The sequence below is a fragment of the Chinchilla lanigera genome, unplaced genomic scaffold (assembly GCF_000276665.1).
Source record: "Chinchilla lanigera isolate Chin_1 unplaced genomic scaffold, ChiLan1.0 scaffold00011, whole genome shotgun sequence".
Taxonomy (NCBI): domain Eukaryota; kingdom Metazoa; phylum Chordata; class Mammalia; order Rodentia; family Chinchillidae; genus Chinchilla; species Chinchilla lanigera.
Window position 1 is genome coordinate 4,489,546 of NW_004955412.1, and position 23,591 is coordinate 4,513,136.

General features: G+C 39.9%; 1 protein-coding gene across 1 annotated transcript in view; it reads left to right on the top strand.

Moving 5' to 3' along the window:
• Positions 1-23,591, top strand: part of Arhgap42 (Rho GTPase activating protein 42) — a gene marked incomplete at its 5' end in the record, with an annotated part of 234,285 nt that overhangs the window by 122,177 nt on the left and 88,517 nt on the right. Inside the window, 1 exon segment of the mRNA XM_005377961.2 lies at positions 15,604-15,675. Coding sequence (XP_005378018.1) covers positions 15,604-15,675 — 72 coding nt within the window.

The following is a 23,591-nucleotide window of genomic DNA, read 5'->3' on the forward strand; positions in this document are numbered from 1 at the left end:
TCCAGCTTCCCATTGCTTTGGGACCCCACAACCAGTTAGTGGAGAGGGAAGGAATTTTAAAAAGGTAGCTGATGCCTTTGTCTTTTAGGTCTGTGTTATTTTTGTGGTAGGATCCTCTAAAGGCTCTCAGTGAATCCACCCTTTAAGGTCATAAGTCCAGTGACCTGCCTCTTCCAATCAGTCCCCACTTCCCAACACATTCAGCTGTGAAGTCTTCATGAGACTTTTGGTAGACATTTTAGACCTAAACCATGATATTCCACCCCTGGTCCCCAAAAGATTCAATGTTCATCTCATTATGCAAAATGCATTTAGTGCAAGTGAACAGTTTTAGCATCCCCAAAAATTCCAAATCCAAACTGTCCTCTGAGACCCAAGGCAAACTCATATCTGCGGGTCCCTGTAAAAATCAAAAGGAAAGTTAAACACCTCCAACACACAGTGGGAGTGGTTCAGGGTAAGCGTTGTCGTTACAAATGGGAGGAATAAGGAGATATACAGTATCAGGTGAAAGGCAGACCAAAACCCTCCAAGGCAAACAGCAAATCTTTTGTCTTCTCTACATCTAAGCACCCAAGGCAAGATTTGGTGAGATGTGAGCTCCAGAGGACTTGGGCAACCCCACTCTTGTGAGCTGGCTGGTTGCAGCCCTCATGGCCTTTGTCTTGGGCTGGTTCCACTCAGTGCCTGCAGCTTTCCTGAGCAGATATTCCACATTCTAGCATCACCACCTTGCTGAGGTCACCACCTCTGGCTTTACTCTCACAGCTTTATGCATCAACCTCTGAGGAGCTGTTAGCAGGAAGTGTGATCCTTTCTTACAGTTTTGCCTGGTTTCAGGTCCAATCATAGCAAGGAACCCGGTAACAGTGCCAGTTTTCTGTATTAGACACTTTGCCTTTGCTGGGACAAAATAATCAACAGTGGCAATGTAAAGGAGGAGAGGTTTGTTCTGGCTCACGGTTTTCAGAAGATTCAATCCATGATTGTTTGGCTGTGAGCATGGCTGAGAAAACCTGCTCACCCAATAGCAACCAGGCAGCAGAGAGAGAGGAAACAGGAGAGAAGAAGTGAACAGGAATGTACCTTCCAGGTCATACCCCCAGTGCCCACCTCTTCCATTCTGGCCTTATCTCCCAACAGCGTATTCTTCTATGCCCCCATCTTCCAGTTACCTTCTAAAAGCCTCATGAGAATTTTACCTAACATTTTAGAGCTAAACAATAATGTAAATGTAACTCAAAACATCTAACTTCGATTTGTATCACTTCATGGTTGTTTTTAAATTCTCACCTGAAAAGTTGAGAGAAGCCATCTCTGTTTTGCTTCTTGTTGGACAGTAACTATCACTGAACATACACCTTCAGTGATACCTAATCTCACCATCATCCTGTGTGTGAACTGAGAAGGGAAGCATTAGTGCATGTTAGCTTCATATTAACTTACATTTACAGTTGTTTCAGGTAAGAAGCTATTGAAGTTTTCCTGTACTTAGTAGATAGAGCAGGCAACTGGTTTTTAGTTGTTGTTTTAACTAAACCGGTTTTCTCTCACTTGACCATCCATGTTACTGAAAGTTCATTCTTGTACTTTCTGTCTTACATGTCCCAGAGGCAATTAGCATTGAGGGCACCTGAAGCATATTGGACCCTACTACTAAGTCAGCATAGATTATTAGATTTAGTAGATATTTAAAAGCATGGAACAAAGACTTCATGAAAGATGCCATAGGATTAATAGATTTTACTGGTGGGCTTGAGGTGGTCACAGTTGAAAATGCATAGGGCATAGGTTTCCTGCAATCATAGTCCTCAGTGAGGGACTACAACGGAAAAGAAAGAGGGTGATACATGTTGGTGATACATGGTCTGCATGAATACATTAGAATAAAGGCTACACAAAGCTACTGAGGGATAGCTGAGAAGGTAGCAGTTCTTGAATACAAATTTTATCTACTTTGCAATTTGATCTAGACTTGCCTTTGTTTTTGCCTTGTGTCCAAGTGCTCTAATTGTAACACAGTAATATAATACTATACCCTAGTAAGGTAGATAGTATGTCACCTGACTGGTAAGCTCAAAGGTAACTAGAAGCTGTGCTTTTGATTACTCCTTGTTGCAAGGTCATTTGTAAGCCTAATTGAATTTTTGGCACAGGGTAGTGAGGCAAATTCTAGTGATAAGACAGCAGTCATTGTTCATTCATCCCTAATAAATTTGTGCAGAGAAGTTATTTTGCCGAAGAGCATTTACCACACCCATCTTCCTACCCTGCCTCACTGGTTATTCAAGCTTTATTCCTAAGATGATAACTAAAGTTGATAAAGAAACCAAGTAAGTCGCAGAAGTTAATGTTACCCATTCATCTTTTAAAAAGTAGCCCTAAAAATTTGAAGTCATTAACCTTTTGTTTGTATATGTAGTATAACTGTATAATTCAGCATGCCCAAGTAGAAGATAGAGTGCATTCACTGTGGATTAAATTCCTCTCCATCACCAAAAGACACAAGAGGAAGCAATGCGTATACTTTAGGGTTTTTCTTTCCTTGTTTAGTAGTTCCTCAGAATACCTCATCATACAGCTGATATTTGTCTAGAAAATGACATTAGTTTGTACCAGTGAGAAGTCCACCATTGTGACTCCTCATTTAAGCATAGTTTTGTCATTTCCTACTTCCTACCTTCCTGTCCGCCAGCTCCCTCCTCCACCTCTTTCTCTACTTCCAAGCAGTAGACTTCTGTCAAGATACTCATTTTTGGCCATAGTTATATGCCCAAGATACTCCCTCACATGCTGAAAGGCACTTCCTCAAAAATGTGCATGACCTCCTAGCAAGGACAGACTGACACGCGCTTGGGCTGAGGCTTAGAGGGTGAGTATGGGTGTTTGGATAGGAACTGAAAAAGTGAAGGAAGGAAGAACAATGGAAAACTCACAGTGTGAACTAGGGCTTGTGGGTCATGTTATAGGGTAGAAACACTGTGTGTCTTGCGTGAGAGGCTGCAGAATAATTATTAGTCAGCAAGGCAAGTCTCCAATAGTAAGTGTTTTTGGATACTGAGCCTGAAAAGTTCTTTTATATTGAAGGTAGTTACGACCTGTGTCTGGGTGTGCCCCTAACGCCTCAAGCAGGCGTAGATGAGACTTTCTCAGAGGTGATGCTGGGATGGTGCAGTGCCAGACTCAAGGACACTGGGATGGAGGGTGTGGTGCTGCCTGTCCTAAGCAGCCTGGATAAGATACAAGACATGGGACGAGCTGCGGTCCTCCCCTGCTGTTTTGCTACCTTCTGCTGCCATGAACTGTTTCTCCTCTGTGATGCCTCTCTGCCCTGCCACCCTGCCTTGGAGCCAGCCCATTATGGACTGAAACCTCCAGAAACTGTTAGCTAAGTAAACCTTTCCGCCTTTAACTTGGCATGTCAAGTACTTTGTCTTAGCAGTAAGAAAAGTAACTAAGACAGAGACTGTAGACAGATGATCAAAGCCAGGAAGTAACATGCTCCTCTTTAAGAGAACATTCTGGCAGCTCCATTGAAAGTTAAAATATGGGTGAGTTGTGAAGCTGGGTGGTGGGAGGTGTGCAGAGGCGATTTTGCTGTCATTCCGGAGAGATACAATGGAATACATGATGTAGCAGCGGGGAGATCCTGGGTTGGATATGGAAGACTGGCAAGGCCTTGATGCAGGATGGTTGAGGAGTTGGCTGGTTGAGTTGGTGCAGGATGGTTGAGCAGAATGGCACCAGTCTGGTGCCATTCACATGAGGAGACAAATCAGGAGAGTGGAGGAGGCTGGGGCCTGTTTTCAGGGTATTTCTGAGGTATAGCAGAAGTGAGACCAACAGTTCATGGCTAAGAGCTTAGCAAAACTTGCTTGTACACAAGATTTATAAGCCTTCACCTTCACCTGATACTTGAGGTGTGAAAATGCGCCAACTGACTCGTGAATAGAGGGCAGAGGTTTTCTTATCTTGAAATGTAAGATAAATGAATCTGTCCTTGCCTCCTTTACTCTGAAATTAAATAATTCTTGGAAACTCATCTAGGTCAAAGGCCATTAGGAGAACCTGGATGCTCTCATGATGGCGGCCGATGTGGGGTTTGGGGAGGAGCGTGAGGGGAAGGTGTCCTGACTGCGTTATGTGTCCTTATGTTAGGATGCAAAGTTATTTTTCTTTTCCTGGTTGTAATGCTCAGTTTTATTACATTCCTGAACTGGCAGAGAAGATTCATTTTTTTCATTCAATATTTAATTAGGTAATTATCTTAGTTATATTAATTTAATAAATTTTTACACAATTAAAGGACAACTTTACATATGTGTTAGAACATTACTGAAAACAGGGTCACATGCAGGATGTGATTGTTGACAGTGGGAGTTCAGGTGATTGTTCTGTGGTCAGGATTGTGTGTGAGGACTTGGGTAACAATCAGACGGAAAATAGGCTTTTTTTTCCTGATCGCGTAAACTAGGCTTCTTTGGAACCGCCTTTTCCACTAGTCACAGTAAGTACCCTTAATTTTTCAGCGGAAGGTAAAAAAGAAGAGAACTGAGTGATCTGCATGGTTACGTGAGATGACCAAGGTGTTGCACGGTGTTGTGCTAGCACTTCGCACGGCATCGGGTGTGGGCGTCGTGGTGCAGGGGAGTCTGGATGTCCCAGGCTGCGTGGAAGAAAAATAGTTGGCAAGCTTCATTTTCTGGAGAAGAATCTTAAACATTCTTTAGGTGGTTCTGTGAACTCAAACTGATTCAAACTATGGCTTGGAGATAAGACCAAAAGAGGTTAGATATTAACATTTTAGAATGATTGTTTTCTACTGGGACATACTCTCTTGAAGTTAGAGGAGTATTTTTTTCCGTTGTCTGTCATGTGTTGTGAGGAGAATGTTTCTCATATTGATGTAGCACTGTTTTATATGATAGAAGACCTCACAGATGGGCTGAAAGAAGCTCTTCACCTCATTGCATAAGAAAGGATTTTGACAGCTGAACAGTGTAGAAAACCGGCCGATAGGTTTTATGACCAGAGCTGGATTTTGAAAAGAGCAGGGATGAGAGTTACAACATATGGAACTTATTTGGGAAGTAATTCTTAGTTATGACTAAGCGCCTGTACTCAAATGCCTGGGAAAGTTTGAAAGAAAATGTTTGCAAAATAAATCATATCTCTTGTTTGCAAAATTAGGACTCAGATAACTTTTGGTTATTCATGAACTTCTGTAATTCTCCATTAAAGCTCTGAAGTTTTCTCTTTTAATTACTTTTTCCTGGTTTTATTTTTAACAACACAATGATTCAATTTGCTGGCTTATTCAATTAAGGAATTATTTATTTAAAAAGATTATTTTCTCTTCCCTTTAGCTCCGGGAGATCCTTAAAATGTTCACATCCAAGCAGACACTACAAGGGTAGTTTATAGTAAAGATATACTATGTGTGTATTAGCTTCTGGTACTTTTTTTTCTTAACTGTACAAGTTCCAATTACAAAGTTTCCTGTGTTTATTTATATCAAGATAGTATGTGACATAAACATCCCATGTAAGTGTTCTTTCGGGGAAAGGGAGCTGTGAAAAGGCCATAGTACTGTGGTGATGGTTCTGGATGAATATCCTTTTCCTCTAACTTCCCAAACTTTAACTGATAGATTTATGTGGGGCAAATGGTCCCACTTCAAGTGACTAGCTATAGAGATCTCTTCTAATCCTACCCGTGATCTCACAAAGCCACTATCACTCAGATAGATTTGTGAAACTGAAACTGTTTGATATCAGTAGGAGAGTAGAGGCTTGCTTAGTGTTGCCATGGAAGCTCAGAAGCCTGAAAACCTTGTTTTCTATAAAATTAAGTGTAAAAAAGTAGAAATATATTTATTTTTTCAAGTACTGGAAAAGATACCTTAAGTTGGAAATTTACAGGTCAACAGTTACATGTTTAAAAGAAGTGCTTTAATAACTAGATCTAAGAGAAAGCATTTTTAAACCATTTTTGTGGCTTAATACTGTTGTTTTCTGAATAAATCCATGTTTGGCTCCAGGTAGTGGTTGGTGTGCTGATAAAAATTTAGCCGGTGGCGCTGGGTCAGGAGTGTAAGTCTGCATTTCTGAGAAACCTAATTTGTAGTGTTTATTGGTCACTTGGTGTAAAAATGTGCCTAGAAGTTCTTTAATCCACTGTGATCCTGCTTCAGCACATTACTGGGTCCCAACCTGTGTGCCTGACCGTCCTTAATTCCTGTCTGTATTACATCAGTCTTCGTTTTCTCCATGTGCATCTCTGCCCTACATCATTTCTTTTTCCTTACCTCTCTTCTGTTCACCCCCATCCTGACCTTATTAATCCAAAACTGAAACAAGCAGTTCTAGAAATTGCGTGTACATTGGGATATCCTCAAACTTTAGTAAGGTTTTAGCAGTCTTTCATTTCCAGATACTGGGCAGTTATGATGAAAGTATATTAACATCTATCTACTCAAATGCAATTGCTGTGAAATAACTACAACTCTGGGAATTTACTTAATGATTTTTTTCTTTTTAGACTTACAAAGACTATCAGTTTTACTCACATTTACAGTTGAACAATTTAAAACAGATGAAGGATTTTAATTTCCCTCTCAATACTCTTTGTGATGAATACCAAAAGGTTAAAGCAATATCCGAAAGAAGAAATAATAGGAAGGTGAAGGGGGAATGAAGGTGGGGAACTAATAAAATTATATAAGTCAATTTGATGAAATTTTTCCCTCTTGTCTTGACATACAAAGCCACTTATACGTCCTCTTAGGGGATAAAATATGGAATAAGCAATATTCTTAAAGCTATATATAGCTCATCTCAGGATATGTGGTATGTCAGATTTTTGTGTTTGGGAGTGGGTCATGAACATGGGGTGCTGATATATTATGAGGGGTCTTTGGGCAACTTCTATAATATCAAAAACATAGGAGCATCACTGGAACCTAATAGAGTGCCGTCAGAGGCACACAAGTCCTGCAGATCCTGGAAGGTCCAGAGGAATAGGACTGGCTGAAGTCACCTTACCAGTGTTTGAGGATATTTTTACTTACACAAGTATAGGAGCAATTATTTAGCCCACTGAGGAGAAACCACTAGGAGAGCAGTATTTCTTAAATCTACCCTTGAGGTCTCTAATTTTTATAAATTTAACATATTTGCTTTGAGGTAATACAGTTTTTTTAAGGCCTATAGATGTGCATTCCTAAATGTAGACCTTTTAGTCAAAATTGAAAGAAAAGTATTAAAGTGAATGTGCTTGTCAGATATTTGGAGTAATTATTTTCACTGGCTTTTAAGATGTCAGTTCTAATATGACCTTTCATGTATCTTTGTTATTCATAGCTGAAAAGCAGTTTGACTTTTTCTTCCTGTTTTTTTTTTTTTTAGCCTCCATTATTTTAGAGTTATAAATAAGTACTAATTAGGACAGCGGTAAGCAGACAGAAGCTTGTGAGGAGACAGTATGCTCTGGTTATATCTGATATTTAAAAATATTCCAGGAACATTTACATGCTTTAAAAATACTCTTAGTTTAACCTTCCATTAGAGATTGTTAGGTGAAAAGGAACAAGGCAAAAGTAGTTTAAGAACAACAAAAAAGCTAAAATAAATAACATAGCTTTTTGGTTCAAATAACTGAGTACTTAGAAATTTTCATTTGGTACAACCTTGAGTTAGGACAGTATTAGATCATAGAATATGCAGTATTTCAATCTGCTTCCTCTCTTACTGTCCGCACCTGACTGTCAAAATGGTCAGTTCCTGCTTGGTTGGATGGTTTTCTATTTCTCCACCTTAGGAGAATAGGTGGCTTTTATAAAATGCAAACTGTAATTTGCCTTATGTTTGGGATGGTCTTGTGCGCTAGAAGCAGAGAGGATTCCTTGCTGGTTTGTTCCTGGGAATTATCCTTGTCCTGTTAAGCCTTCATCCAGTTTGTGCTGTGTAACTTCACACTCTTATACTCAAAAATAGCAACTCCATCCGTCAGTTTGAAAAGTAATATGTAGGTGCATCATAACTGACCTGCTTTACAGAATGAACTTAATAGGAAGAAACTAATGTTACATTTGGTAATAAACTCTTACGGTTGTTTGACATAAATTTAGAACTTTAATCTTGATAAGCAGACTGTGAGATGAAGGCATATTATCATCTTCATTATGCCAAAACGGAAACCAAGACTTAGTTTGAGTGAATTGACCACGATTGCGTGGATGTTAAGGTGTAAGCTGAGAATTGCTTAAATTCAAGCTAGGACATTCTCTTGGAGGGTTAGTATTTCACTTACCTTCTGAAGAAGCAGATTCACGTACTGTGAGTCTCCAGAATCTTACATGTTTCCCAATATATTCCTATGGGAAAAAATTATTACTACTACAAATAGAGGAAAATGTAAGTAGTATTAAATGCAAGTCGGACTTGGCTCTAAACAGGTGAGATCCACGGGGATGGGGTTGGTAGTGGAACAGTGCCGTAAAGTGTAGAGTCAAGCAGTCAGATCCGGAAGTGGTGAGTTACAAAACCAGAGCTCAGTGGAAAACTGTGGTATTCCGACAGCTGCACATGGCATTTTTTGCTTGTTTTTTAGATGAAGGTAGAGTTTTCATAGTAAATTACATTAAAGAGTATAAAGTAAAATATGTTTAATCTTTGACTGCTAGTTATTTATTATATAACCCTAGCGCTCTTCCACACCTGAGTTTTGCTCTTGCAGTTCTAGTTTAGAAGTGCTATGGGTTTGCTTTCCTAGAAAAGGACTGTTACAGGGCCCGGAGAGATACATTGATCAGTACCTGGCGAGAGGCCCCAGTTTAACCCCCTAACTCCCATGCCTTGGCAGAGGTTCTTCCTGAGAAGTTACTAAGGAGGAAGATTTGAGACAAAGCAGAAGAGAGCTGCTTGCTTGTAATCTCAGATTAAATTCTGATGTCCTTTTCCCCAATTGGGAATACTAATAGGAAAATAATCCATGTTGTATAGGAGGCTTTTTATAGGTGTCTTCTGCAGTGATTACATTCAGTCCTTTCTCCTTTGTGTGGATTGACTGTCGACATCTTGACAGGAAATTGTTTTTGCGATGAAGTACACTATCCATGTTTTCTCACTGTAAACAATATAGTCTATTGTAGCCTTCTTGAGAAATTTATTTAGCCAAATGCTCAAACACCAAGTCACAGCCCAAGCCCTGAAGCAACTATTTTAGATGGTACTGCCAAGTATAGTTATATATTTGCTTTATAACTTGGAGGTAGAGAATTACAGTAGTTCTATCCTAGTGTCAGGAAGGAAGTTGCAGGACTCATCAATAAGCTCTGAGTGCTCCCAGCAATGCTAGGTGTTAGCCAACTCTTAGTACAGGGAGAGAAAAATGTGTAAGGGGAATAGCTCTTTATTCCATTGCTATTTTGCTTGATGAACAAGTTGTGGTAAGGTTCTGAGCGGTAAAAAGCAAGCACTAAAATTCTGTAGGATAGCACTTAAAAATCCCTGGTCTATAAGGAAATTTTATCATGTATATGTGTGGAAAAACAAACCAAACGTATTTGGAGAAATGGTCTTCTAACCACATAAAAGCGTTTCTGCTATTACTTTTGAGTGATTTATGAGCACTCCCTTGTGGCTGTTTATTAGAACCACTTGAAACAGCAAAGGAAAAGCAACAGGAAACTGAATTGCTTGGCTAACTGCAGCACACCCACAGTTAGTGTGTTTGCTGAGTAAACATAGGACCATAAGGCACTCCCCAATACTGTATCTGATTTGATTTTCTTCTATTGAAAAGAAGTGAAATTACTGGTAAAAATTTTAGCTTTATACATGGACCAATGTGGAGACAAGTTGTTCAGCTTTAGAGATGAGTTGTTTAAACCCAAATTCAGGTATTAACTAAAAATTACAAGTTAATTGTGTCTAAATTAACAAAATAAGACATTTTCAAAGCTTTGTTATAAGTAGTATCTTGCAAGAGAATTAAAATTGTGCTTGTATTTTTCCTAAAGCATGTTAGTAAGGTCATTCAGAGTCACACATTCCACAAATATTATGGGACCTAGAAGCTCCTGAACTCTGTGACTTGATTCTCCTTCCCAAGTGTTACCCTTCTGGGAAGAATTTCTGCAGGCCTGTTTGGTAGATCTGCAGGCAAAGAGTTCTGGGTGAGCCAAAATTCTGTTTCTCTGGATTTTTCTTAATTTGTGCAAGTTTTGTCACCAAAGCTACACTCTAGGTCTATTTTTTTAATGCTTTTTTTCCTCAATGGTATTGAAAATTGAATCCAGGGAGAACTGAACCACATCTCCAGCCCTTTTAGTTAGTTATTAGTTAGTTAGTTAGTTTGCTAAGTTACCGTGGCCTCAAACTTGCCATCCTGCTGCCTTACCCTCTGAGTAATGGGGTTACAGGTCCTGGTTCATGTCATTTTTTTTTATGTGGGAGCAACAAGGTCTGTTTTAATGCTACCTTTTTTACTTTTCACCTGAATAATTTCAGAACTGAAGAATTTCATTTACGTGGTTGACCACTGCATATGGATAAAGTGCATAACAGTCCCTGCAGGATAGATGATGAGGGTCGAAGCAGCTAAATATAAATGTAAACCCATTTCATACCCTTCGGATGCTGGCAGTTTTATCTTGAGCTGTCACACTGTAACACACATATTGTGAGCAGCAGCCATTGGCAGTCCCTGAAAAGAGCATCGATTTCCAATAGAAATCCGCACAAATATTCTAAGTGGAGTATGCAAAAACGTAGGTTCAAAATTATGATTAGTCCTCTTAATTGCTACCGTTTAGTTAAAATAATAGGGATTTCACGTCTAACTTCAAACAATTAAAATTTGAAATCAGGGAAAGTAAAATACTGTGGAGGATGGTTATGAACACAGAGTAGGAGAGTAGACATTCACTCGATTCTTTGAAGACACTAACATTTATGGAGAGCCTGTAGAAGACAGATCTGTGCTAGTGGTTTTAAAAATATCCTTCTTTAATTTCTAGAAAACTCCTTAATAAATTTAGGAATAAAGACTGAATGTTATCAGTTTTCATGCTGGGATTCAAACGACGCTGAATCTAACTTTAACATTCCAATTCTTAATACATTCCAGATGACTTTTTATGTTCTTGACTTCATTACTCATATAAAATCAGCTTTAATCTCTGCACTGTGAACAGTTTAGTGTCGTATCTGGCACATAGGTAGCAGGCAGTGACTCCTGTGTGTTGTTATCTCTACCACTCTATTGGACTTTCTCTATTTAATACTTTCACCTTATCTTATTTTTTATTCCTTCGGTTTCACATTAGCAAAATGTGGATGGAGTGAGGGACAAAGCCAGGAACAAAAGAAAAACTAGCAAATATGGAAGCAATAGAGATAGGAATTAGTGTTTGCCCCCAAGGCGTGCTTAATTATTCCCTTTTCTTATGTCCTGTAGCCTTTGCTTTATTTTCAAGTCGTGTTTGTATGACACCTGAACAAGAGTGGCGAGCAGAAATGTGAATGTGAGTGCCGGGATTTCGTGCATGGATCCTCCTGTCATCTACTCTGCTTTGTAATCTCTGACTTCCCAGTGTAAAGACTCCCATTTGAACTAGTCGCAGTGTCATGCATCTGTAATCTGACCTGCTGGGGCTGCTGAGGCTAGATTGCAGGCTTGAGGCCAGCCTGGACCAGCCAACTTGAGACCCTTTCTCAAAATTTAAGAGAAAAAACACACACAAAGGTCTGGGACTTGCCTTGCATGAGTGAGAAGCTGAGCTCAAGTGCTAGTATTGCAAACAAATTAAAGTGAAAAACAATTTTCATTTACACTGATTAGTTCTACCATTGTGGGATGGGATTTTCTGAAATAGTATTTCTTTGAGTTCTCTTAGGATATCAGATAACCATAGATCCGAAATGAAATTCTTTTTACTATTATTTTTTGCCCTTTCTACCAAACACACACTCTATCTCATTATCCCAGTTCTGTACGTGGCAAGCAAGTTTCAGGGTCTGAAGCAGAAACCTTAGTATCTCCAATGATCACTCTTTCTCCGCTAGTTAATCTGCTCATGGGTCCTGCAGTGTCTCTCAGAACTGTCTCTTCAAACAGTGTTGGAGGTACCTTATCTCTCGCCCATTATTATTTGAGATTAAAGTTTCTCGAGAATTTCTTGTCGTTTCTTTTTCTTTGTTTGTGATGAAGTTTTGCTAAACTTTCTGCAGTGGCCTTGAACTTTCAACCTTCTTGTCTCAAGCTCCCAAGTAGCTGGGGTTACAGTTATGTACAGGAAGAATTTTTAAATTATCCTTGTTTAGAAGCCAGCAGTGATTCCATATTAACAGTTCTTTGCCTGGATTATAGGTACTGTATAAGCCACCCCGTTTTGTTTAAACTTGGTTCAGTCGATCTTCCTACTAAAGGCAGTGTATACTCTTTTCAAGTTAGATGATGTTCTTCCTAGTTAATAAGGAGATCGCAAAGTATTTCTGTTGAATCTACTGCAAGCCAAACTGTTTGATGGCCTTCGCATTCATTTCACCATTTCTGTCTTATAAAACCGAAAGCATTTAATTTGGTGAGTGAATATACAGTCATGATTAACATTGTGTGTGTGTGTGTGTGTGTGTGTGTGTGTGTGGTGTGGACTGAACCCAGAGGTTTGCACTGAGGTACAATATCAGCCGTCTTTGAATTTTTATTTTGAGATGGGATCTTACTAAGTCACCAGCTCACCCAGGCTGGGCTCGTACTCAATGATGCCCCTCCTTCGGTCGTTCAGAGTGCTGGGTGGTCGTGTGCCACACGAGATTGACTCTCGGTAAGTGTGTTTGAGACCTTGGTGCTCTGCACCGTGCGCTGCCTTCCCATACGCCATGCTTACCTGTACCTCCTGACCTTGACTTACGAAGTTCCCTGTTTCTGGAGTATTTTCTTCAGCGTATCCAGTTATCAACCACCCAAATACTCATTAGATGCATTTAATTCTCATCGATCTCTCTTGTTGTCAGAGTCCTAATGTATTTATAAAGTATCTGCACAGCTTCTCAGGTAATTATCCTCACTGTAATGGGATCCATCTTTCAGTTTTCCCACAATCGCTCAGCAATAGTTTGCAACCACCCAGTAATTGTTGAGTGAATACATTTTTTTTTTCCCATTTCAAGGAGACTTTAACTTTCTGGAAAGTTTAGCTCTTACTTTCATTTGTCCTTCCCTCACAGATCTCAGCACTGCGGTTGACACATACATAAATACCCGCAGTGCTAGGGTATGGGAAATCCCAGGCCAACTGTCTTTCAGGATTTTGAGAAAATGCTTCCTGATACTATAGATCTGGATACACCTGAACCAAAAGGGCAATGCAGTGGGTCCTTGTATAGATTTGGTTTATATGAGTAAATGCCACATGAAATATACAATCTACACATTTGGAAATTGTGAAAGCTGCCATTTTTGTGTAGTGTACAGAAGCCGCTGGACTAGGTGTTACATATTCATTATCTTTAAGTCCTGAAAACCTAGTTATTAGGTAAATGGTGCAGCTGATGCCTTAGTGGTTTGGTGATGCCCCGTAAGCAGCAGGACCAGTCTAAACCCAGGTCTGCTCAGTGTTACATACATGTATGTAAGCACTGCGATGCCTGTCGGCCTGTCGGTCTTGTTCAGTCTCCTCATCGTTGGGTTTTCCCAACTTGAGAAATAGCTCCATTTTAAGCTCACTAATTTTAAATATATTGGGTCATGCTTGTGCAGTTTCAGACACCGAGTATAAACCTTGAGTAAATGATAACATTTATTATGGGTATTTCTCCAAATTACAATAAGGTGTTCATAACACTATCTTCCCCTAACGCTATCTTACGGTTAAAGACTGACTCAGCTGAGGGGCTGGGGATTTAGCTCAGCGGCACAGCGCCTGCCTGGCGAGCGCAAGGTCGTGAGTTCGATTCCCGGTACCAGAAAAAAAAAAAACAAAAAACAAAAAACAAAAGACTGACTCAGCTGTTCCTTACCTCTGTAAGATCTTCGTGTGTCTGCGTGTGCGTGTGCGTGTGTGTGTGTGTTTGGGCTTTATGAGGACAGGAGGTTTTAGAAAGTGAGAATTAAAACTGAACTGCTTACGAGCCTCTCCAGTCACCCGTGCACAGTGTACCTGAAGGCCCGTCTGGCTGGGCTCACGGGTGGGAAGTAGATGATGGCCATCAGAAGTATCTACATTTGCCACTCAGTGTCTCTGAGTAGAATTGGAGTGTTCATTGACTCTGCATACTTTCACTTTTTGCAAGATCTATAATATGTTTCTGCAGCTATGAGAATGCCAGGCTTGGGCCGGGGATATAGCTCAGCGGCACAAGCACCTGCCTGGCAAGAGCAAGGTCCTCAGTTTGATTCCCAGTACCAAAAAAAAACAAAAAAAGAGAATGCCAGGCTCATGGGAAGTGCGTTAACATTGTGCTTTTAGTTTTTGTGTGTATCTGTGCATTTACATTATGGAATTAAGAAATGAAGCTTGGGGCTGGGGATTTAGCTCAGTGGCACAGCACCTGCCTGGCAAGTTCAAGGTCGTGAGTTCGATTCCCGGTACCAGAAAAAAACCCAAAAAAACTTGATTAGAGACAAACAATAGTGAAAGGGAAAACATTTTTATGTTGTATGGTTTCAAACTTATAGAAGTTACATGATTTCAAACTTGCAGAAAAGTTGCAAGAATATTCTAAGAACTCCTCCTATATGTTCTTTAACCTGCTTTAAAGTAGGATAATATGTTAAGAGAGGTTTTCTTTTCAACTTAGCATTTGTTCATTATATAATGGTTAATATTTAGTTATCACAGCAGAAGAACAAATTATTTATTTTGTTAACTGGGCCTCCTTTTTGCGGTCTGAAGATGGTGCTTTTTTAAAATCAAAATTTGCTCTTAACAAAATGTAACTCTTTAAAATATGTGTCTCCTTGTGTCTACTTCCTGGTGCTCAATTCTTACAGGTTAATACTAAAACATGCGTCAGTTTTAAAGTTTAAGAAAATCTCAATTTGGAATATTGGCTAGAGTATTTTTCTTTGAAATGAGATCAGATACTGTTTTATTCAGGTTGGAAATATGAGCACATTCGTGCAAATCCCAAGTGTGAGGAATCTAATTAAATAGGAAAAAATGAGCCTATTTTATTTTGCAGCTGTGGAATTCTGGCATTTTAGTGGCAAAATGAAAGAGTGTTTGTATGGTTCAATAGTAAAGCAATGCTCAAACTGGCTACAATAAGCCAGTGCAATTAAAGGTGTTTGTAAACTTAAACGCAATGTACTGTTTCTTAGTTAATTCTTAGGAGAACCTTAAATACTTTAACTGCAGTTTTGCCAGAGTAAGTATTTATATTCACATTGTTCACATTATTGTTAGGATCAAGTGAAATATGTGAAAACAGCTTCATTGTTAGGTAGAAAAATGCCACACAACATGAAAGGGTTTTCTTTATAGAGACAGACAAGAGAACAAAACTGCATTCAGTAACTTCAGTAAAAGAGCCATTTTGTCGATATTGTTGGCATGAAATTATAAAGAATGTAATATATGTGCATTTTTAATTTCAGATTCAAAATGCCAATGATGTATTAATTGCGCCACTTGAGAAATTTCGCAAAGAACAGATAGGGGCCGCAAAAGTAAGTGTCGCTTTTCGTTGCTCTCAGATGCTCTCCCGGTCACTACACATGATGTAACTTCAGATGTTACCATTCCTGCGATTACAATGACCTAATATTCTCTATGTCATGTTAATGTTTTTACACAGAGCCTATGACAAAGACTCGAATTCTTTTCAACATAAATGATCTTACTCTTCTCCTGAGTAGGGAAGAAGTCTGCATCTTACAAGTTCCTTCAGTCGCAATTGTAGGATATTAGTTCTTTGAAGACAGGGTTAGATTATCATGTTCTTGTGAGGTTTGTTCCAAATATAAGTAAATAAAAAGTACGCACAAAGTATATTGAAAATTCAGCCAGAAATTATGAAAGAACATTTTTTATTCTCTTTCGTTATAAATAAAAACATATTTCAGTGGAAAATTGTTTTTAAATCAGTTACTTTTTCCCTGATCCTAATAATCTGAATTATCTACACCCTCTTCCTTAGGTCCACTTGTGGTCCACTCGCCCACCTTCATGTAAGCACAGGAAATTTAAGGTTCAGTAGCAGAGCTCACTGTGTCCCATCTTTTCTCTGTTTTCGATGTCAGTTCCCTTCCTCCCATCGCTGCTGTTCATTACACTGCAGTATTGTTTCTGTTCCTTTCCTCTTTCTGGCTGAAATATTGTCATAGCTTCCTAGTTGGTTCCTGTACCCTCATTTTAATCTCTTATAAAATTTTACCATCTTGAATCGTATCGTTCTTCCAGAGATAACACTTTCAGTGGCTCTGGACAAATAGTGTAATGCTAACAATGAAATACAAGTGGGCCGCTTTCTACATGTCGGTACACTGTTAGCTACCACCAGGCGCAGTTACCTAGGTACTGGTCTCAGTTTACACCTTACTCTACCCATGTCTTTTTCCAAACAGTCCCTGGAATATTTCTCCTCCTCCAGTTTTAAAATCTCGCCTGCTCTCCGTGGTTATTTTTCATGTTGCAGCATCAAAAAGAAGCCTTCTTCACACAGGCCTGTCAGACGGACTTTCCCCTCTCTCACTGGATCAGGCAGTGTACTTACACTCACTTCCTACAATAAGTAGTCGCATATGTTGGGAATTAGTTTCATGTTGATTTTTTTCCCATTAATTGTGAATACTTTTCATGTCAAGAATTAAATGAGTTGTCTGTGTTAATTCAGCAAGTGTTTATCACTGTTTTGCTTGGCCCACGTATGGTAAGAATGGTATTTGATAACATAAAGAGATTACAGCAGTAAACAAGAGAGACAGGGTCTTTGCACTTATGTCGCTTATTATCTCTTGTGGAAAACGGAAGCTAAAGTAATTACAAATATACTAAGGATTGTGATCCAGAAGTGCAAGGTTCTCTGCAAGAATGTGGTTAGTGGTCCTTTTGCAGAGGATCTGGAGAAGCCTTCTGCAGAAGCCTTGGATCAGCAGAGACCTCAGTGACGAGAAAGAAATACCTAGCAATGGGAATATGTTAGGAGGGAAAAACTCTTCCAGATAGTCCAGAAGAGGGAATAGAATGGGATGAATGAAGACCCTCAAGGGAGAGAAAGATTCAGTTATGTAAGAAGAAATCTCATACGTTCAGAGAACAGAGAACCATGCAGGCAAAGGCTATACATACAGTTTCATACATGGTCCACAGCATTTCACTTCTAAGGGTGGAGCAACTCTAGGGAGAGTGATGTTACGTGTATATTTATAGATGTCATTCTGTGCTGCCATGTCATGCACAGATTGAGAGAGGCAAGGCTGCGTGTGGCAGACCCGTCCGGAGGCAGGCAGTGCCTGTGGAGAGAGGGGGTAAGCGACTTCTCTCAGGGGAGCCAGGAGGAGGTGGGCTGCGCAGTGAGAAATGGGAATTCTGGTCTGACCCCAGGGTTCCAGGTGGGAGTGGATCTACTGCCGAGATAGGAGGTGTGTGTGTTTGGACGGCAGAGGGAGTGAGCTGAGGTTTTATTAATAACGAATGAATTTGAGATTCCTCCAAAAAGACATCTAAGTGGAAACCCTCAGCAAGCCCGCTGTATTCAGAGCTAATGTGCACTGGGCAGTTCAGTCCTCTAGGTGTTCATTAAAATGAGAGATCAGATTTCCTGGGGAAGAACAGAATGAGACGGGCGGGACCTTTATAGCTTGAGAACCCTCACAAAGTTTGACGTTTGGTGAGTGAAAAACAAGATAGGGAAGGAAGGTGAAAAGGAAGGGACCAAGAGAGGAAGACATTTACAAGAATGTAACGTGTCTCTTTTTGAAAGAGAGCCTTCAAAAATAAACGTAGCTGATTTTTATTGGGAGTAATATAGGCGCTACTTTCACTGAACTGTTACATAGTTTGTGACCTAATGAAATGTTCATAATCGGCAAGGTGGCCATTGGTGCTTACAAATGAGGAAAGTGAGGAGCGGTCCCTTTCAGATCGCAGAGCTGGGAAGTCAGGAAGCACAGACCTGACATGAAGCCGGCTTATATAGTATTTCACTTCCTCGATGAGATGTCTGTAAAATTGAATTAACGTGCTTTATGAAAACTTCTTCTCCAGGTCCAGGATATTCCAAATTTTCTGACCCATGTAAAAAAAGCGAATTTTGTTTGTGCATGGATTATTGCTCTCGTATCAGGAACGCTAGGTCAGCTGCCATTGCAAGGCAGGCAGGAGCAGTGACACCATTTTATTTTGTTTTGTAAATGCCCCAATTTACTGGGTAGACCAACCCAGAACGCCCAGCAGGACGTTATGCCTTTGCCTGCGCACTGAGAGCTTCAGTTTGTGGGTAAGTGAAACAGTGACGTCTCAAGCATAAAGGTTACCCTTTGTCTGGTGATTGTGTGTATTTTATCTGTCTGAAGCTCTTCATACCAATTAATTCTAAGCTGTGTTTACTAAGGTGAAAAGTGAGTTAAAAACAGGCAATCTCCTCTAAAATATATGTCAGTTTTACGTTGGTACTGAGAAAAAAACACTTGAAGGTGTTTCATTTTTTACTCCTTTCCTGTTTACTCCGGTGTTTTCTCACTTGGTACATAAAGTTAGTCCTACAGATGATGCTCTGCTGCTTCTCACGGAGCGTTCAGCCGAGGCGTTCCTCAAGCGTTTGGGGAGATTAGCCGGCTGGGAGGACAAGGCGGGGTGTCAGCGAAGTGTAAAATGTTCCGCTGCAGTCAGCGACCTCTCCAGCTTGTCCGCGGGACAACCAGAAACGGAAAACGCTGAGTCAAGTGGCCTCGCTTCAGGCCCAGATGCTGCCGTTTAACTGAAGTGCATAAAAAGCCATGGCCACCAGCGTTTCTTTTCTCATGTGTTTTGTGGAGCTTTGAGATGCGTGATTCTCTGCTGAGGAAACTGAGGCACTTACTGAGCTCCCTTGGTGGGAAGCGGACGGGGTGCATCTGGGAGAGGCCTTGGCGGAGATTGATGATCGGCTTGTTGCTCTGAGGGTCAGGAGGGGATGGGTCTTGCTCTTCAGATAAGAAGGATCATTTATAAACAGTTGCCATGGTGTATTTATTTAAAGGTTGTTAGTCTGACAGCATGTGAAGAATGCGACTGCACCGCAGGCCAGACGTGCTCTGTGTGTCAGAGGGCTGGATCAGCGCTTGGTTTCTTTAGTTTATCTCACACTGCTAGTTTCAGTTCTAAGAAAGGAGTGAAAGCAGAAATTCAGAACAATTAATGTCAATAAAATTTCCACTCTATTAATTTATATAGACTAACCTTATTATAAAGCAAAATAAATCGGAACATTTTCATGGATACTTTTAAAATTTTTAAATTTTTATTAGGACATATTAGTGCATAATGATTACATTCATCATGGAGAATTGATACATGTACATAACATACCTTAATTCTTTTTCATCTTCTACCTTTCCCTTCTTCTCTTTTTTAGGACATGTTTAGAATAAATTGATGGCTGAGTTTTTGTGACTGCGTTGAAAATCTACTTGCTCCCAGAGGAAATTGATTATAAGCCCCATAGTTCTTTTCACACTTGCTCCTGTATAAACTCTGACTTCAAAGTATAGGTGGAGCTTCATATCTGAACCCTCAATAAAAGGCAAGGTATTAGGGAAACATATATATGTATATATGGAGACACAGCAGACTATGACGTGCTTTTGAAAGCGACCTGACTCTCAGGAGGTCAGGGCACATTTTCCACAGACTGCACAGCTACTTAGTGGCCCAGTGAGGGCCAGGACTCAGTCCTCCAGAGCAGCACACAGACTTTACAGTCTTCTTGCAGCTGTTTAGGGGATTCTTTGGTAAAATACTACATTTTCCTTACCCTTTAAAATAAATATATAAAGGTTTCAAAAATGCCCAAGCACGCCCATTTCCAATGAAACCTAGGTTACGTTTCCCTTGATTTTCAAATTCTCCTTTGTTCCTGGGATTCTCAGTGTATAGTAGGTACTTGACATTGGCTTACTTAATTACAGAAAGAAAGCTTGAGAAATACTTGAAAGATATCTTTTCATTTTTATTAAAAATGTTTTTCAAAACAATGGTTTTCATTTGTAATAAGACTTTAATAGAAATCAGGACATGCCTACATGGTTTTAATGCAGAAATAAACATATTAGTCATTTCAAAATACTTGTTTTTTTTTTTTACAAACTTAATTTTTTTTACATTATTTTCATGTTGAAGACTATAATAGAACCCAATAAATCTTCTCCCTTTGTTCTTTCCATGGTAGGGTTTGGTTCTGTCTCTGAACATTTGTTTATTGTTTTTAAATATGTCTTGCACGAATTATTTAACTGTGTAGTATTTAGAAAGAAATTGAAACAGAATTGTCATAAATCTTTCTGCAGCCTTAGATTTCCTATGTCAAAATTTGTTGTCTCAATAAATGACTTAGAAGATTACAAATAATAAATATAAACTTTTTGCTTCTCAGCTGAATTTTTCATACAATTTAATGGATGAGGCTTTGGATTCATGATGAGAATAATCCAGAAAAATAAGGCAAATAGAGTTGGACTGTGGACTTCGTAGATCATACCATACTTTTGCTCCTGCTTTCAACAGGCTGCATAAAAAATGGCCAAGAATGATTTTCCTGAGTCTCTGTCCTCTGGGGAGAGATTCTGTGGCAAGTGCTTTGTTGGGACTGAATTCTCTCAGTAAATTATAAGCCACTTGATAGTTATTTTGAAACTACCTTTGATTCCCTCTGTTGCAACTTCTGTTAGTAGAACCTATTGGAGAGAGAGACAGTTACAGAATTATTGATTCTTATTTTTAAAAAGTGTTTCAATTAAATTTTTAAGTATTACATGATTTCTCTTTATGAGAAAACCAAAATAGAAGATAGACAATAAGAAATAGAAAAACCTTTGATATTTATTATTTGTCTTTTTAAACAATAACATTCCACTGTCACTGGAAGAAAGATAGCCTCTTTAATAAGCGGTGCTAGGAAAACTGGCTTTCCACATGCCAGACAATGAGTCTGTGGGCTATTAGCATACTTGTCTTACTACATAAGCTATGTTCCAGTAGTTTCTGTTGTATTCTAATCTAGTTCATTAAAATAAATACTGGTTATAACTCGAGAAACTGATTGTATACCCCAGCAGGTGTGCCATATAACACATGGTCTGAATAAGCACCAGGCTAGAGCTTAAGATAAATAGATTGGATGGATGGATGGATGGATGGATGGATGGATGGATGGATGGATGGATAGATAGATAGATAGATAGATAGATAGATAGATAGAAAGATAGAAAGATAGAAAGATAGAAAGATAGAAAGATAGATAGATAGAGTGAAGGTAGAATTAGAAGTGAGGTAGGAAATAGCCAGCTGGGATAGAATAGTAGAGGATTTTGTACTGGATCAGGGAACTTTTATTTAATAATAATTGTGCTAGCAGTGATGAAGATATAGTAGATATTGGCCCCTTTGCAGACAGTACCCCAGGGAGCTTATCTATACTGACTTACTTAATCACTGTGGTAGCCCATCGTATACTGACTATTGTTTTCATTCTCTTCTTACCAGTGAGTAAACGGAGCCACAGAGAAAGTAATGAAACTTGCCTAGGATTAAATAGCCAGTGAGTAGCAGAGCAGGTGTTGAGCCTAGGTGGGACCGGTTCCTCACCATGATGCTATGTTCATGTGGCAGTGGAGTCTTGGGTGTGTATCTCAAGAGGGCAGTTGATGAGCAGTACGAAAGGCTGGCCTTAACTAGCTACCAGCCATTAACTCATCCGTACTAATCAAATATTGATGGTAAATTTTGCCTACCATGAAGAAACTGGAGGGCCAACATGAGGCTCTTCTGCAAACCCCATGGAAGAAACAGGGCACTCCCAGGATCTGTAATTCATTTGAGGGCACTCCTTGTGAGCTTGGAGCAAAGACCGTTTCACCTGACGTGGACCTGAGCTCAGCCAGTTGCTCTTCTGCAGGTAAGCTGTTCCAGTTCCACGCGTTATGTGGCATGGGTAGAACAGGTTTATCACCCCACCCTTAAGCTCCACTGTTGTCACATTTTCTAAGGAAGTGTCACACGGGAGGGTGAATCCCTGCCCTCTGATGTCTTTACAGTTCTTCCTCGCTACCCCAGGGCAAGCAGCCCAGTGAAACACCCATATCCCACTGGGCTCTCTTTCACCTCAAGAAGAGTGTTTTGTCCTGGAGTTAAGAGTGGCATTTATTTCCTCTGCTGGTACAAAAATGTTAATTTTATGTTTAGAACATGGGTTGGCAAGTTCCAAGCCAAATCCAGCCCATTGTCTTTTTTTGCATGGCTCGGGGGGCTACAAATGGGCATTATACTTTTACAAGTCTTTTTATAATCTAAGAAATAATTTGTGTCATGTACAAATTATTTGAAGTTATACATCAATGTCTATAAAGTTTTATTGGGTCCTAGTCCCGTTTGTTCACGTGTTTCCAGAAGCTGCTTTCCCACTTCGGCAGCAGTTGCGTAGCTGTGTAGGTGACCATGTGTCTCATCTGGTGCAACATATTTACTGTCTGGCCCCTTGCGGGAAAGTTAGCTGTGATCTGACAGGAGTTTCACATTTTACCTCTGCAGTGTACCTTTTCTGACATCGCACACTTAGTACTGTTTCGAGGGCTTGGCACGTTTTTGTTACTATGACAAACTACGTGAGACTGACTTACGAAGGTGTTTTCCTGACTCATCACTCTAGTGACTGCACGGTCCTGCCTGCATTCCGCTGGTGACCTGGTGTTGGCCCCAACCGAGGCATGAGGTGGGGGAGTGGAGGGGTTGGCCCTGTGCCGAAGAGAAACTAGAGATTCAGGGGACGCCTCAGGCTCACTTGCTGCAGAGCCTGCTCTCTCGGGCTCCCGGGGACAGCAAAGGGCACGCCGGGGAGAAAAGCGCTAAGCCTGCCAAACCTGGTCGTTGCTCTCCGTCCCCCTCTTAGCGGTGCGGTCCCCTCTCAGTGCCGCCGCACTGGGGACCAAGTTCTCAGCACAGGGACCTTCGGGGAGCACACTGAAGGCGTATCCGAAGCGTAGCGGTTTTCTTTTGGAAAAGCACAAAATTTATAGTGAGATAAACTTGGGTATGCGTTTGAACATTAAAAGGCGTATTTGCTACACAGAAAAAAATTTTGATTTTAATTACATGTATTTTCGTAGACATCTTTTAGCTTTGCGGCAAAATATGAATTTTCACTTTAGGTTTATGATTTGGCACACCATGTATAAGAGAAAGATGAGTTATCCTTTTCACCTCTGTAGCAGAGGTTTACATATAGAAGGTCAAATAAAAACCGCTTCCCTCTTTAATTGCGTGCTGCTATTTAAATTTCAAGTCTCAGCCAGGACTGCTGAATCTGGTATTCAGCCTCTTCCCAACAGCACGGTAAATAAGAATATGATAGATCTCATCATCGATTTTTTTTTTTTTTTTTTTTTTTTTT